The sequence below is a fragment of the Cicer arietinum genome, chromosome 2 (assembly GCF_000331145.2).
Source record: "Cicer arietinum cultivar CDC Frontier isolate Library 1 chromosome 2, Cicar.CDCFrontier_v2.0, whole genome shotgun sequence".
NCBI classification, from domain to species: Eukaryota; Viridiplantae; Streptophyta; class Magnoliopsida; order Fabales; family Fabaceae; genus Cicer; species Cicer arietinum.
Window position 1 is genome coordinate 11,459,764 of NC_021161.2, and position 17,906 is coordinate 11,477,669.

At 30.2% G+C, this 17,906-nt stretch overlaps 3 protein-coding genes across 3 annotated transcripts; 2 read left to right on the forward strand and 1 right to left on the reverse strand.

Moving 5' to 3' along the window:
- The first annotated feature begins 510 nt into the window (after positions 1–510).
- Positions 511–6,031, forward strand: LOC101493792 (uncharacterized). Its single transcript, XM_004490076.4, has 4 exons — positions 511–993; positions 1,789–2,015; positions 2,405–3,209; positions 3,648–6,031. Exons 2-4 carry the CDS (start codon positions 1,791–1,793, stop codon positions 5,795–5,797), a joined length of 3,180 nt encoding a protein of 1,059 aa, XP_004490133.1. The 5' UTR covers positions 511–993; positions 1,789–1,790; the 3' UTR covers positions 5,798–6,031.
- Positions 6,032–10,037: 4,006 nt separating this feature from the next.
- On the forward strand, positions 10,038–12,310 carry LOC101509886 (uncharacterized). The gene is made up of 2 exons (XM_004490125.3): positions 10,038–10,124; positions 11,173–12,310. The coding sequence occupies exon 2, from the start codon at positions 11,174–11,176 to the stop codon at positions 12,173–12,175; it is 1,002 nt and encodes a 333-aa protein (XP_004490182.1). The 5' UTR covers positions 10,038–10,124; position 11,173; the 3' UTR covers positions 12,176–12,310.
- Positions 12,311–13,224: 914 nt separating this feature from the next.
- On the reverse strand, positions 13,225–16,216 carry LOC101494114 (putative pentatricopeptide repeat-containing protein At1g69350, mitochondrial). The gene has a single exon (XM_004490077.4). The coding sequence runs from the start codon at positions 16,029–16,031 to the stop codon at positions 13,614–13,616; it is 2,418 nt and encodes an 805-aa protein (XP_004490134.1). The 5' UTR covers positions 16,032–16,216; the 3' UTR covers positions 13,225–13,613.
- Positions 16,217–17,906: the final 1,690 nt, after the last annotated feature.

A 17,906-nucleotide genomic window follows, 5' to 3' on the forward strand; every position in this document is an offset into this window, starting at 1 on the left:
TCATTCTTTATTTGATGTTGTTGGAGATGAAAATATGAGTTTATTTGAATATTCTAGTTATGGATTTGATAAAATTTGCATTATATTGAAGATGATTATTAATTTTATGGGTTTTGGTTGAAAATTTTGATGATTGTTTTGAATTTTTATAAAAAAAAAGAATAACATTGTTGACATTTTAAAACATAAAATATCAAATTGTCACTTAAAATTAAAATAAAGACAACTTAGAAAAAAAAAAGATAAATGACTAAAACGTTATCTAAAATTAAGTTAAAGAACCGCAAATGTAATTTAACCTAATTAATATTATATCTATTACATATAAGTTAATATTTTTCATCTATGACAAATAAAATATATCAATGATTAAATAAAAATAATATAGTAAAATTATTTTTGTTTCTATATTTATTATTATTTTTAAGAAAGTAATATTTAATTATTTATTCATATTTGTATACATATAAATGGTAAAGGAAAGAAGAGAGAGGAGTGATGGAAAAGCAGAGAATAAAAAGAGACCGGATGTTGACAAATTTCATGTCACTGTTCTTAGAAGCTCGTTTGTTTGTGTGAAGAATTCTTATCTAGGATCTCTCTCTCTTTCTCTTTCTCTCTCTAAAAAAAAAAATCAAAGCTTCATTCTTTTTTTCCTTCTTCTCTTCTCTTTATGTGTGTATTATTTTTTTTGAGAGATATAGAGAGAGAAGTGGGTGGCCCAGTAGATCGAAATCTTCCATTTTTCTTGAACTTGATGACGATCTAAGCTTCTTCAATGGCGTTGCAACAACACCCACTTTGTTATTTGTTTAATAATAATAAATTATTATTTTTTGTTTTTTAGTATAAGTTACCTTTTTTAGCTTTAAATAGTGGGACTCTAAAAGGCCCTGAATTCCTTTTTGCTTCTCTTGGTGTTGGTACTATCTTCAATGGTAGAATCCATGTGAGATTCTTAAGGTGGAACTGTTCACAGGATGTGGCTTTGAGGTAAATTTTCTTATTAATTATATCTCTCTCTGATTTTGTTTTTATAATAAAAATTGTATAATTAATCATATATATTTATTTTTTATTTCACTTGTTGATTATTGTTTTAGTATTTTATATTTTGTTCTGTTTTGAGTGCTTTCGTTCTTGTTGTTGAACTTCTTGACATAACTACTTTTTTTTTTTCTTTTATTATAATAATAATAATAACAATAATAATAATAATAATAATAATAATTATTATTATTATTTTGAATTTTGTTGATGAAGTGTTTTAGTGATTAATTTTTAGTATTTGAAATGCTTCTTCTGGTTGAAAACATTTGTTTTGAGATAATTGTTGTTTTAGATCTGTTTGATTAAATTTAGTCTCCTTCAATATTTGTTTCACTCAGAATTGTGGATGTATTTATGATGTGCTGGTTTAGAAATTCTCTACTGTTCAAGAGGTATTTTTCATTTTTATTGATTACTTTTCTCAAAGATGTTTGAAATTCCTCATGCTGAAGATTAATTGATGATGTATGGTTGATTTGAATGCATTTAAAATCATTGACATTAGAACTACCTGTGTTTATGCTGCTTTTATGAAATTATGAATACCTTTTGACTGTTGTTGTTTGTTTTGGTATGATAATGAAAATTGCAAACTTTGTCGCCTTTAAATGTTTCATACACATTTCCTATGTTGTCTGCTCATTGTTCGTGTTTATTGCATTCAATGCGAATCAACAATAGTAAATGTTAATTTGCGATAACAGTACTTATTTCGATGTAACTGTGATCAATTATCAGGAATGGGAACCAAGGTTCAGAATTTACAAGGATATTACTCAATGAGAGATCTGAATGAGGAATCCAGCAGTTGCGGCTGGCCTTTATTTTATGGCGATAAAACACTGAAAAATGGGAAGTATTACGATAATTATCTTCCAAGTTCCACCACAGATGTTTGTTCTGTGCATGATAAGGATGTTGTGAAGCGCATGATGCTTGAACATGAGGCTGTATTTAAGAATCAGGTATGAAGCTCCTACTTTCTGACTCGTTTTTTATCACTAGTCCAGTGTTGTTAATAGCAGCTATAGTGGCGCTAAAGCATAGTGGAATTTCAAGAAATTTATTTTGTTCTGCAATATTCTGTTTAGTATATAATATTGTCAAATAACTGTTATAATGATTTGTGTTTTGTGTGAGGGGAATTTAAGTAGTCCAGTGTTCTTAAATGATCTGTGTTTTGTGTGAGGGGAATTTAATTAGTGATAATGTCTTATTAACCAATCGAAATATATTTGTGTGTGTAATTGATTTGTTGTTGTTAATTTTGTTTTCTCATTGTCGTTAATTTCGTCTTGTAAACCATAATTGGTGAACTTATTGATTTAATTTAGAACCGTGTACTGTCAAGCAGGTTTACGAACTCCACCGATTATACAGAATACAAAGGGATTTGATGAATGATTTCAAAAGGAAAGAATTACATCGAAACCAGACACCGGTCGAGGCATCAATATGTACAGGTCCCTTGACATCTCAAATAACAACAGAAGAGGGAAGAAAATGGCATGTTTCTGGCTTTCCTGTTGGAAACTCGGCTTATGCTAAAACATCTGTTTCAGGTGCTGCAGGTGGGGTTCATTCTCCTTTAGGCTCTATTCAAGGAATAAGCAACAATGCCGGTCCCTTTCTGTCCCCAGATGTTGGAGTGCTTGAGTCCTCCAGACCCTCAAAGGTTAGAAGAAAAATGTTTGACCTTCAGCTCCCAGCCGATGAGTACGTTGATACCGACGAAAGTGAAAAGATCAGTGATGAAAAGACGAGTGGTTCAACGTTATTTCTTCCTGATAGAAATTGTAAAAATGGAAAACAGGATGATGTGAAACTTTTTGGTTGTAATGGTAAGAAGACTCGTAGCCAGGACACTTTAAGATCAGACCAGTCTTTAAGGGGAATAAATGGTTTGGCCGACTTAAACGAACCTATTCAAGTCGATGAGACATATGATTCTCCTTGTGTTCACGTTCTGAGTAATTCCTGTGCCACAACTGAATGTGTCGATGTCACTGCCAGTGCCAAACAAAAGTTACAGTTTTCCGGGTTGTCGAGGGAACGTTTGCTAAACTCGTGTCATGGAACTGACAGTTGGGCTAGAAATAATGGATACTTGGAGAATAATGGGAACGGAAAAGATATAATTCCATCAGTGGCTGAAGCAGGTTAGGCTTCTTATTGAGTTGTTTCAATTTCTTTTTTCATGAAAATAAGCTGTTTTTAGTTTAGGCATATTCAATTTTACCACTGATTGCTTGATATGATTCTAAAAGAAATGGTAGCAAAATTAGCATTTAAAAAAAAAATGATAATGAGTTACGGTTCACATGTCTTATCGTGATTTTGTTAATGATCCATGAACTTTTTTATCATTTTGTAAAATTGGATCATAATGGTGAGCCTTTGCGCAACAGTAAGGTTGCTGTCTTGTGACCTGGAGACTAGAGGTCACAGATTCAAATATTGGAAATTGTCTGTATGCTTGTTGGGGAAAGACTGCGTATATCTACCCTCCCCAGACCCACGTGGTGGGATCGAGTATTGATAATATTGACATCTGATTAAATTTTATGCGATGAAAATCACGTGTATTATGTTGACAGGGCATGCTAAAAGCAACCTACAGCCTGTGCCTCAAGTCCTCAAACTGGAGAAATCACTTTTATCTTCCCAAAAAATGCAACATTCATATGGCAAAGCTCATGAACCTGTGTCTGATTCTCTCAGTGGTCAAAGCAAGGCCGATATGTGGAAGGAAAAGACAGTTAGTGATTTACATGTCAGTGGAAGAAATCACGAATACTCGGTTAATAAACATCCCGAGTCTATTCTACCATTACACAGACCTGATCTTATTCCAGTTACTCCTTCTTATGATTTATCAAAGTCTTGGTCTCATTCTTCCGCTACTTGGGGAACGGCGAGTTGCAGCCTAAGCCAGAAGTTGATGTCAGTTCAGACACCTCCGTGTCTTAATGCGTCAGGTGCCATCAATATGAATTCTCAGTCACATCAGAGTAATGGGAAATTGGAAGAGTTTTGGCCTTTAAATATCAATCCCAAGCCTAATCCAGGTATTCAATGTGATGCACCATTGCGGAATGGGTTTTATCCCGGGTCTTCGTCTGGCTCCAAGGAACCATCTATGAACATGTCTTCAATTAGCTATGACTATCTGAATCATAATAATGATAGGAAGCTAATTCCTGAACATTTCATCAACAATGGTTCAACAAAATACAATGAGGGTTCAAATTCAAATTGCAATGAGAAGAAGTCTGGAAAAGACATTGACTTAAATGCGATTCTTTCTAACGGTTCATTCAGTAACAACACAGTTCCTCGGTCAGGTGTTGGGATAATGGATGGAGATGCGGCATTGTCTTGGCTTAGAGCGAAGACTACTTGTAAGAATAACGTACAAAATACCGATATAAGCTCGATTACTGCAGGAGAGACAAGTTTTTTTCACACTGCTTTGCTGTCCGTGAAAGGTGAAACTGGAAAGGAGCCTAGAGGAAAATTTATGCAGAGTTTAACATCGGTTTCGTGTTCTAATGATCAAAGGAGGAATGAGGTAAGTGAAAGTTCGAGTAATAAGAAAATTCTCGGTGTTCCGATATTCGATATGTCTCATATTTCTCCCAAGAAAGAGTTGTCTTCAATCACTTCTCCCAAAAACCGGATGTTTGATATGAACTTGCCTTGTGAAGCTAATGATGTTGAGTTTGACAAAGAAGGATTCACCGAAACCGTTGTTAGTAAGACAACATCTCCTAGAGCAGATGCAGACTCTAGAAATCAAATTGATCTGAACTTAAGTATGAGTGAGGATGAAGGATCTTTCACAACTATACCCAGTGCCAATTCAAAAATGAAGGCAGAGATAGATCTTGAAGCCCCTGCTGTTCCTGAGTCAGAGGACGATATCATAGCAGAAGAAAAGCAGCTTGAAACTTCTCTTGCATCACCACAAGTTCTGCAAGATGCTGCCGAAAATCCACAGGATGATGAACTTGTGAGCAATGCAGCAGAAGCAATTGTTGTCCTTTCGTCTCTTTCTTGTGATCAAGTGGATCATGTGATCGATAGTCCATCAGAAAGTCCAATGCTGGATCCACTAAGTTGGTTTGCAGATGTAGTTTCCTTGTGTAAAGATAATCTCGAGAGCAAGTGCGATGATTCGAGGGGAAAAGACTGTGAGGACAATAACGAGGAGTCTTCCTCCAAAAGATTTGATTATTTTGAGTACATGACATTGAAAATTGAGGAAACAAAGGAAGAAGACTACATGCCAAAGCCTCTTGTTCCGGAAAACTTCAAAGTGGAAGAAACAACTAGTACTTTACCTACTCGAACGCGAAAGGGTCCTGCAAGGAGAGGGAGGCAGAAGAGAGACTTCCAAAGGGACATTCTTCCGGGAATTGTATCACTATCAAGGCATGAAGTAACAGAAGATCTTCAGACATTTGGAGGGATTATGAGATCAACAGGTCATTCATGGCAATCAGGACTAACTCGGAGAAACTCGTCTAGGAATGGTCGTGGGAGAGGGAGGCGGCGAGCGCAGGTTACACCCTCTCCCTCGCCACCTGCGGCTACGAATGAAACCAGCACAACTTTGGTGCAGCAACTCAATAACATTGATGTTGCATTGGAGGATAGGAGCTTAACAGGTTGGGGCAAAACGACTCGAAGGCCACGCAGACAAAGGTGTCCGGCCAGTACTCCTCCATTGATCCCAATAACATAATCACCATAAGAGGCTTAAAATTTTTAGATGTGAATTTATAGAGGTAAGCATGGTCAATTCCATATTTGATTGAACACATGATGTTCTCAAGCATTGGGATTTCTCTTGTAAAATTCATCTTTAGATGATACCAACATGTATTATTGTTAAATAATGTTGCATGATTTATTCTCATTATATTTTTACAGAACTATTGAGATACATTAATACAGTGCTCTCTTCAATTTCGTACTATCTCACTTTGTTCTATCTCACATTTTACTGTATTTTTTAAGAGTTGAATTTGAAATTGAGACTATTGTTTAAGCTAGAAGAGACTCGATATCAAGATAACCATCACCAAGTCATTTCTAGAATAGTGGGGGCATTTAGTTGCTTTCCTTCAACATGGTTACAAAACTGTAGATGCTGCTACCATCAACAAGCTATTCCACCGTTGAACTATGATAAAAAATAATTACTTTAACGGTGCAATAGTCAAACACTCGACTATCGACATTAATATCTTTTTATTAAAGTAAAAGTATATTACAAATACTAATATTAATAGAATCAGAAATAATTAACTTTTATTTATAATAGTGACTAAGATTTTAGACTATGTTTTTGCTTGTAATAATGACTAAAAGGAATATCAAATTAAACCCCTGTGTAAATTTAATTATTGTGCTCCCCTTTGACAACGAGAGATTAACTATATGTATTTCATTAAACAAAATTTAAAGTCTTTTTTATTTTGGACTGATAAACATCTCCAACTCTAAAACTATTTCAACCACAAAAAAAAATGTATTACGCTAGAAATTTATAAATAATAATATAAGAGTATAAATTTGAAGTACAAACCTTGTAACATGAAGAATCATTAAACAAAGATAATTGAAGTGATACTTTTGTTTTGACAAATAATTGAAGTGATACTTAGTCATAATTGTTAACGCAGAAAAGAAAAAAGGAAGGCATGGTTGTCTACATACAAGTGGCCGTATTAGGAAAAGTCATTTGGAAGACTGAATAAAATGGTCCTCTTTTCTTCTTTTTACTTTTCTTTCTCTTTAACTCAGAAAATAGAATGAAAAGGAAAGGTATACATGGTCAATACAGTGAATGAAAAGTAAAGAACACAAAATCCCAAAAATAATTATTTGAAAGAATATGCACCTAGAGTTACTCCAATGTACCTATTTTTATTTGATTGATCATCTATAATTTTTTTAAATTTTGATTTGACTAAACAAAGAAAAAATATAATATCTAAAATAAAAAATTTAAGTGTATTTTTTATCTTTCTATTATGTTCAAAACGAACTGTTAATCTTTTTATTTTTAAAATTAATTTTTTGGTTCTTATCATTCTTTTTTATCTTAGAAAAGATGATAAATTTCAATAATTAATTCACACAACTATGAGATTCGAGTTTGAATCCGTGACAAAACGTTCAATCTAACCATATCGACATTTCTCATTTGAACTAGGAATTAAGAACCCCACCATTTTTTATTATGTGACATTTGTGACTTAGATAAAATAATTTCATTGTAGTTAATTTTATTATTTATTTTATTTATATATTAAAATATTAAAAATAAAAATAAAAATATTTTTTCTAAATGTTTTAAAATTTTAAATTATTGTTGAATAAAATAAATAATTTTTAATATTTTATTTAAATATTTTAAATTTTTAAATAAAATAAAATTACTTTTAATATTTTAATTTATAAATCAAATTAATTATAACAATAATGACATAAAAAAATATTTTATCCAATTCACAATTGTTATTTAAATGTCTCATCATCGATAAGAGTATCATATCATAAAAATAGTAGAAGATTAAAAAAATTTAAAAAATTAATTAAGGAACTAAAAAATTAATTTTAAAAATAAGAGAATAAAAACTTTATTTTGAATAAAATAAAATAATTAAAAGTGCATTTAAATGAAATAAAATTAGTTAAATTTTGTTGTTTTTACTCAATAAGAATTAGTTAGATAAGAGTGGCAATAGTTAAATTAGAGTGATTAAAGCATAAGAACTTTTCTTATATACTACAATAGTTATATTATATGCATTTGGCTATTTATTTTATTACAATGCCATTTTATAAGATATTTGATTGATGTCACATATAAGTAACCATTTTACAAGCAGTATGGCTTGGCTTGCTTGCTTGCCGTAGAAGGTCGATGATGAGTGATGACATTTTTTGTCTTCTTGGGCCAGTATTAAGCTTAATATTAATATATCAATATCATCGAAAATAAACGGTCCTATTACTTTAAAGAACATTATTTTTATGAAAAGGGAACTTATACTACTCTTTAGATTCTTTTATACAATACTAACTTTTTTTAATCATGACCACTGGACTTAAACTCATGAGTAGAGTATAGCATAAAAGACTAGTTTATTTAGTGTAACAATTTCATAACTTAAATACAACTTCTTGTACTTACAACTTCTTTAAATTTGTTAATTATTGATGTTGTTTTTACAGGTTTATTTTTCAAGAAATCAACAGAGAGAATTAATTAATATTTTTATTAGAATATTTATTGGTAATCGGAGAAAAAGATGTAAATTAATTAGAAATATATTAGTAAAAATAGTAATTACTGTAATAAAAAATTCAGAGTCTTTAAATTTAGGAACAAAGATACTATTATTTTGAGATTTTTATTTATTCAATGTGAAAATGTTACCATATTTAAAAATCGACATTAACGAAGGTTTTCCGCTCTATCGTCATTAATTCGTCGATAGCTTCTTCTCTTTGGCAACTTCACTTATTTATCAATATCGGCTATTGTACTTTAATTTAGCGTATAGATAATTATTTTCATAGCACAACTACTACTTATGTCCCTTATTATAAACACACACTGTTTTTTAACTCTTATTAAGAAAAATTGGTAGAGTAGTTAAACTCATTTTATGTTTTAATATTTTTAAAATAATATTTGTATTAAAATGTGTTAAACTTGATTTTCATATTCTAAGATAAATTAGTAGTATTAATAAGGGTATGAACGAAAAACAATAATAAATGCACCTATTAAATTGAAATGTGCTTATATTCAGAGATAAATTGTCTTAATACACTACTAACTAATACAAGTCATTATACAATACCATCTCCCTTAAAATAGTTTTATCCTTAAAACTAGGGGGTATTATTGGATTAGGATTTTAAAGACTATTTTAGTAAAAAATAATCTTGAAAATTTTAAAATGCTATGAAGGAATGTACTGACTTTTAAAGATTTTTCATAATTAGGATTTCATATTTTGGATTTTAATGGATTTATAACATCAAGATTTTAAAGATTTCAAATGATTTAATGGATTTATAAGATTTGAAATGATTTAATGGATTTATAACATCAAGATTTTAAAGATTTCAAATGATTTAATGGATTTATAAGATTTTTTAATATCTTTATTAGAACTGATTAATATATTTATTATATTTTGCATTAAATATTATAGATTATAAATTATTTTGAATCTTATATTACAAACAATTGAAGAATCTTTTCAATTCTTGATTATAAAATATCATTTAAAATTTTATAAATAATATTTTAAAATCTAACACATTCCTACAAAATCTTTAAGATTTTTTTAAAGATATAATTTTTTAACAATAAAAAAAAAAATTCTTAGCTCTTGATTTTATTTCCAAAATTATAGTATGTAAATTTTTAACACTAATAATTTTTTTTTGTTATCTTTGATGATGTTTGTTTTCTTGTTCTTCTTCTTTTCTCTATATGTTCATTAAGAACCATTCAAGTCTCAACCTTTTGTAACTTTGATATTTGAAGTGATATCTTACTACTTTTTAATATATTTATTAGAACTGTTTAATATATTTATTAGAACTGTTTAATATATTTATTATATTTTGTCATTAAATATTATAGATTTTTAAAATATTTTGAAATCTTATATTACAAATCAATTAAAGAGAATTTTCAATTTTTATTATAAAATATCATTTAAAATTTTATAATAATTTTTTAAAATCTACACATTCTAACAAAATCTTTAAGGATTTTTTTAATGATATAACTTTTTAACAATAAATAAATAAAAAAAACTTACCCCTTGATTTTATTTTCCAAATTATGGTATGTATATTTTTAACAATACAAAAAAAAAAAAAAAATCTTGCACAAAAAAAAAAGATTTTGTTAAACTCAAGTTACGTTCCTTTCTATAAATTTATCTCTTGTTAAACTTCCCATTAACTTCTTTGTTGAATATTACAGCATCCATTCCATCAAAAGTTTGAGTCTTGAGAAATCAACAACCATTAAGGTAACAAACATTGATCTTACAACTTTTGCATTTTATATTTAAACACCATTGTTTTTTCTTTGTTCTTAAGTATTTGTTATCTTTGATAATGTTTATTTTCTTGTTCTTCTTCTCTCTATATATATATGTTCATTGTCTTTTTGTGTAAAGAACCATTCAAGTGTCAACCTTTTCTACCTTTATACTTGTTGTGATATCTCCTCTATTACTTTATTTTTTATTTTTTTATTTTTTATTTTTATGATTTGAACATGTTTGTTGATAGAACAATTTATTTTTAACCGGTAATGATGTTACACATAGTGATAGGCATATGTCTTTTATGGCAAGGAAAAATTGTTCTTGTTTTTCGCAGCTTATCTTTGTTTTTATTTATTTTTTAATCAAATAACATAAGAGAATTAAGAAATTGAGATGGGTTATTTTCTTAATATTTTAGTAAAAGAGGTATTTTTAAGATTCTTGTTTTTTTTCACTATAAATTTTTTGTTAATGATTTATGTAACTAAAGAGGAAAACAACATACTGATAGGATAAGAAATTGAGATGAGTTCTTTTTAAGCATATATATATTTTCTAAATACTTTAGTAAGAAGCCGTATTATATTGTTGTTGTTGTAACTTGAACTATAACAATATTGTTAAAGATTTGTGTAATTAAAGAGGAAAAAAGAATTAAGAAATTAAGATGGGTTCTTTTTATAATGTATATATTTTTATAAATATTCTAGTAAGAAGATGTACTATATATTGTTGTTGTTGTTATAAAATTTCTTTCAAGATTTAATTACACGATATGAGACCAATTATGATGTATTGTTTTTGTTTAATTTTTTGTATGTATCTTGTGTTAAGGAAGTTCACATCAAAATAAATACAAAGGGGCAAATTAAAGAACCGATATGAATTCTTAAATATTTCAACAAGAAAGGATATTATTATTATTATAAAATTGTTTTGTGGATTTAATTTTATATCACGAGAACATGTTAAAATTTGTTGATTAATATTTTTAATTAACTTTTGGATTTTTGTTTGATATTTGTAGAATGGGGCGTGCAAAAGTAGCCATAAAAAACATCAATAATGAAAAAGTTCGCAAAATAACTTTTATGAATAGAAAAAACGGATTAACAAAAAAAATTTCTGATTTTTCTATCAAGTCTGGAGCCAAAGCTTGCTTGATTGTGTATGATGGTGATGGTAATGTTGCGCCAACAATATGGCCACAAGACCCTACACTTGTAAACTCAATGCTTCAAGAATATGAGAATCAAAAGATTGGAACATCTCCTAAGATTTTTGATATCAAAGACTACTTCAAAATTAAGAAGGAAATCGTTGAAGCTGAAATTTTAAAAGTGAAAAAAGCTATATCGAGGAACAAGTTTCCAACTTGGGATCCATCTTTCAATAACATGCAAGTGGAGCATCTTACAACTTTCATGGAAACTATAAATGCTAAGGTTCAAGATTGTAATGAAAAAATAAACATGATGAAAAATATCCAAGAAATTGAAACTAATTTCTTGCATAACACATCTCACATGCAAAATATGGTTCCAGAGAGTGTTGACTCCTCAAATTCAAGCCAAATCAATGTCATTCAAAGCATCCCTCAAATGGAACAATACATCCATGATCCTATGGAATTACCACTTGATGATGTTTATGAGATGGTGGATTTAACTAATGACGTTGATTTGCCTCCAAATTCATCAACAAACCAACTTTGTCAACTTGTGGAGTGTGATGATTTAGAGGTTAAGCCTATTAATGTTTGTCAACTTGTGGAGTGTGATGATCTAGAGGTTAAGCCTATTAATGTTTGTCAACTTGTGGAGTGTGATGATTTAGAGGTTAAGCCTATTAATGAACGAGTCAATCAATTTGCTGATGTTGATGATTGGACCAATCAACTTGACGATGATATTTTGAATTGGATTCGTCAACCTGATCAGTTTTCTTGGAAAGATATTTCCTTTTTACCTCCAAGTGAGCATGAAAGTGCAAGTTTGAATGCATTGACCCAACCAAAATATGGTTTTTAAACATATTGCTGAATTATGTTCTAAACTTGGTTATTCAAAGATACCACTATATTAGAAGTTCTTTTTTAGTGTGTTGTTGTATTTCAAGTTTTTTAGTTTCCAGCTTTATGTTTTGCTCTCCTGTTGAATTTTTGTAGAGATTTATGTCTTTTGGGTACATGTTTGTGTTTTGTTTTACATTAAATGAATTTGGTTTTATTTTATTGTTTGGTTTAATGTATAAAATAGTTTTATTTTATTATTTGGTTTAATGTATAAAATAGTATTATTTTATTTCAAGTATTCATTTGCTCCAACGTACTTTTGAGCGTATATTTATATGATTAGTTTGAGAGAAAATATGTGTGAGTAATACATAAATTCCAAGAGTTTAATTAAATTTTTATTGAGATGCTCATACAGTTCTAAGTTCTAAATCTTTTATGATAAGTTTCACTATCAAGTTCCAAATTTTAATTCAAATAGTCGTCAAATGAATCTTTATTAATAAGTTATTTATTTGTAAGTTAGAAAAGAGACAAGATTGCAACAATAAAAATTAAAGAGTGAGCCTGTTTGATTTCATTTTTCAAAATTGTTTAAATTTTTTTATTTTTAAAACTTTAAAAAGCAAAAACTTGTTTGAAAGGTGTATTTTTAAGAACTGTTTTTAAAATTTATTTTGAAAATTACAATTTTTAAAACAAAAGACTGAGAATTGTTGAGTTTTTATTTTCGGTTTTCTAAAAACACGAAAAAGACACTAATTTTATTAATGGTAATGTTGTAAATTATAACAAAGTTCGTATTTTAAGAATATAACATAAAATCCTTGAATATTTTAAAAAATAAAAGATGAACCATAGATTCTAGACCCATATGCCAACTAAGGAGAGCAATATTACAACTTGTTGCTAACTCTAGTCAATATCTAATAAACATTTAACATATATAAAAATTATGTTATTTTGTAGTAATAGTTTTTGGTCAAATTATACTAAAGGAAATTTATAATTGTTTAGGCAAATATGTATGCAAAATATATGAAGCACATTAGATTAGATCAGAAGTAGAAATGAGTTATTGGATTTTCCTTTCTCCAAAAAAGAGCATGTTCAATGATTGTATGGAATGCTTTCATATATCTTATTTGCACAAATGCTCCAATTTATTCCCAATGCAATTACTTGCTTCTCCCTGCAAGTTATAAACACACCAGCTCTAGTATTATTCAATCTGTTACAAAATATAAACAAAATTTGACACATCTATTTATAATCTAAGCAAATATTAACTCTTTTCATCCTATTTAATGACACTTTACCAAAAATGCCCTTCATAAACAATTACTTTTTGTATGCAATTATGTGAAATAAAGGGTAATTTAAGTAATAAAATTGAACTTAGATTAACAAAAGTAGGTGTGAATAACTAATTATTTTAGTAAATACGTAAGTGGTTAATTTTGCTTATATTTTCTAACGGATGAAATATTATACATAGAACATTCTACATCACATCCTTGTTCCTGGGCCAAGCTTTGAAAGTTTTCTAAAAACATGCAAATTTCTTTCATTTGCCATTCAGAAGTATCTCCAGCTCCAAATCTATAGATTTTACTATCAATCTCAATTGTACTGTATCCAGGGACCTTCTTCAGTCCCATTCCTTCCATCCTTGATCTCACTTTTCTTGATTCATACCACTTTCCTCCTTCAGCATATATGTTAGATAACAAAGTATAGTACCCTGTATCATCAGTCCTTATTCCTCCAAGTTCTTCACTTATGTTCTCAATCAAGTCCAACCTCCCGTGTATTCGACACCCGTTAAGCAAAGCTCCCCATATGCTAGCATCTACAGGCGTACGGATTGATTTAATTATTTCATATGCTCCATTGATATCGCCAGCGCGACTTAGAAGGTCGATTATGGAAGCAAAATGTTCAGCATTGGGAACTATGCCGTAATCCTTCATAGAGTTAAAATAAAATTTCCCTTCTGACACTGATCCGGCATGCCTGCAGGCAGATAAGATATTCATGAAGGTTACTTCATTTGGTTTGATATTTGAGTTAACCATTTTAGTGAAGAGTGAGATTGCAGCATTTATTTGACCATGTATGCCGTGAGCGGCGATCATGATACTCCATGACACCACATTTTTCTCTAGCATGGTATCGAAAACTCTTTGGGCTGTTTGAAGGTCTCCACACTTTGCATACATGTCTACTAAAGCTGTATCGATATAAAGATCCTTCTGATTACCGGTTACAATAATCTTATGGTGAATCCATTTTCCCTTCTCGAGGTAACCCAAATTGGAGCAAGCTTGAATTGCACTTAAAAAGGTTACTTCGTTTATCTCGAGGCGGTTTACATTCATCTCATCGAAGAGGCTGAGTGCTTCTACTGATACACCATTCTGAGAAAATCCGCAAATCATACAATTCCATGTCACAATGCTTTTCTTCCTAATCATGTTAAAAATTGTGTATGCCGAATCTACAAAGCCACATTTTGAATACATGTCCACCAAAGAGTTCTGAACAAATTCATCCATGAAGCCTCTTTTCGTGACATGACCATGTATCTGTTGTCCAAATTGTATCGAACCTGCACTCGCACTAGCTGAAATAGAACTTGCTAAGCTAAATGAATTTGGCATTAGGCCCTTTGCCACCATACGTGCAAAGAGTACCATGGCTTCCTTGTTGAAACCTTCTCGAGCATAATATGACACAAGCGTATTCCACGAAACAACATTTCTATTTTGAATTGAATAAAGAAGTTTTTCACAACTGGTTGTTTTCCAACATGCTGCATAGAAATCTATAAGTGCAGGCCCAAGATCAAGATCAGCAGCATCCATTGCTTTCCTTAGAACAAAGCAATGAACTGATTTTCCCTCTTTTAACCAACCTAATCTAGCACAGGAATACAGAACACTAATCATTGTCACTTCATTAGGTTCTACCTCTGAATCTTGCATCTGAATAAAAGCATCCAATGCCTCTTCAAAGCACTCGTTTTGATTATACGACGAAATCATAGAAGTCCAACAAGAAGTACTTCGATCATCGAGATACTCAAAGAGCCTTTTTGCTTTACACAAGTAACCACACTGGCTGTACATAACAATAAGAGAATTACACAAACTGCCATCACCAACCATGCCTTCTCTGATCACATATCCATGGACCAATTCAGCCAACCTTAAGCAACCAATTTTACCACAAGCCTCGGCTACGCTAAGTAGTGTAACCGAGTCAGGTCTAATTCCCTCAGAAACCATCAAATGAAACATTTCCAATCCTTCTCTTGGAACCCCATTCTCAACATAACATGAAACAATAGAACTCCAAGAAACCAAATCTCTTTGAAACATTTCATCAAACACCTTCCTTGCATCACTTAAACAACACAACTCCCCATACATTGCAAGCAACGAAGTTCCAATAACACTATCACTGCAAAACCCAGATTTAACTATCCTTCCATGCAACTTTCTTCCCAAAACCAAATCACCAACAGCAGAAGCAGCCTTCAAAACAGAAGGATAGATAAACCTACAATTCTGAGTAAAGTGAGAACCCGTATGAAAATGATGATTGTAAAGAGAAACAACTTGATCAAAAAAGTGATTCCAAAGGTAACACTTGATGAGAACACCAAACATGAAGGAATCAGGAGATGGGTATGAATAAAAAACAAGTCTTGATGATTGGAGAGAACCCATTTGGGCATAGGATTCAAGAAGCTTTGTAGAGGGAAGTGGGTCATTGTGAAGGTTGGTGACAACAAGGTGGGCATGGAGTTGAGTGAGTTGTCTTAAGGTAGAACATGATCTGAACAATGGCATGTAAAGTGTTGTCATGTTTGTTTGGGGGTACACAAGAGTGAAATATGTGTTGTGTTTGTATTTGGTTTGGTAATGGTTGATGATAAGGAATAGGAAATGAATTGAGAAGGTTGAAGAGAAAGTGAGAGTGAGAGTGAGACATTCAGAATCAACCGTAAGCAAGGAGAGAAGAAAAGTGCCAACAAGTTGCGCGGGAACAGCTAAATACAATCATTTATTTGAAGCCAAAATGTGTATAAATATAGGAGAATTCTAAGATAGACCATAACAAAAATAAATATGTATTTCGTGTTGAATTAATATTAATAAAGTCTCTATTTTATTTATAAAGAAGAATAGAGTTATAAATAATTATTTTTGAAGAGTATTATTAATCGTTGTTAGAATTTTCAATGATTTTTAAATACTAATTCATAGTAGACTACTTATAAATATAGTCCACCGAAAAACTCACCATATACGAAAGAACTCACCTATAATAAATATAATCCTTAAGAGTATAAGAAGTCTTGCAAATTAATTTTTGAAGTGTATGTACCATAAGTAAACTCAATTGATAGATAAATGCAAATAATTCGGTATGTAAGAGAGATTCCTTTTAGTTAATATGAATTTATTTGAGTAAAAAAATGATCTGTTTTTTTGCCAATAACAATGTTTGAAAGAAATTAATTTGATTACAAGGACAAAGTTTTTGATAGGGCGATGAGAATGTTATTTCTATGAGTTTTGACATTGTATATTTTGTTGACTTAGCTATATATCAATGGTCTCTCTATGAGTTTTGTTGTTGTATATTTTATTGATTTAGTTATATGTTTTAAAATTAAAATGTAGATGGAAAGTAGTCCAACATAATTTGTTTCTATTAGTGTTGTATTAATCTTCAAATTTATTAGAAAGACGAATTTGAGTAACATTTGATAGAATTAAAGTTATATTTTAAATATTTTTAATTTCAAGAATCAATTTATTTGAGAACACCTTATAAATCGAAGACAAATACCATGATTTATTCTATTATTTTATTTCTTTGTGTCTTATTGGTTGTTGAAGGACCATGTGCGGAGATTCATGGGAGGGGAGGGAAGTTTTCTAGGTTTTTTAAATTTTATTTTAAAAGATAAAGATATTGTGAGTCAACAATCTCAATGTACTCAATAATCTTATTAAACAGTGTCAAAATGAATTGTTACTTGTCGAAGGATGAAATATAGGACCAAAATGAATGGTTTTTAATTTTGCATAAATGAAATTAAAAAACAATTTTATAAGGATAAAATCCGAACACTACCTGTATTCATAGGACTGAACATATATGAAAAATTTATTTTGTACTTTCATTTTTAGACCTATCCTTTATAATATTTTGAAAACGTAAAAATTATTCTCAATTTTTTATTTTATTTTATAAAATCCAGAGTTATTTTTTTTACACCATTTCATTATTTTCAGATCTGTAAAAAAGATTTTTGGTATATGCAAATTTTCTAATAATCTCTAGAAAACTTTTTAGAAGATTTCCGGTACAGAGAGTATTTTCGAAAATTTTTTTTACAAGTATTCTGGTACAAAAGATTTATACTGAAAAACTTAAAAAAAAAATTCCAGTACAGAATAGAAAAATGTGTGTAGCAGAAAACTTTCTTCAACTTTTCTGATACATTCAACCCCTATTGTATAAGATCATCGATATACTATAGGATAAGTGGCTGCTGTGAACTACAAGCATCTACATCAGTAGTTGGGACACTATAATGTGAGACCTATGGTACACTATCTGGTCGCACTAGCAATGGATGAGACACCTGATAGAAACACTCCAAATATCCATCTTGACAATAAGATGGATATGTAGCTGAACGGATCTTGTGAAATATCTTGGTAATA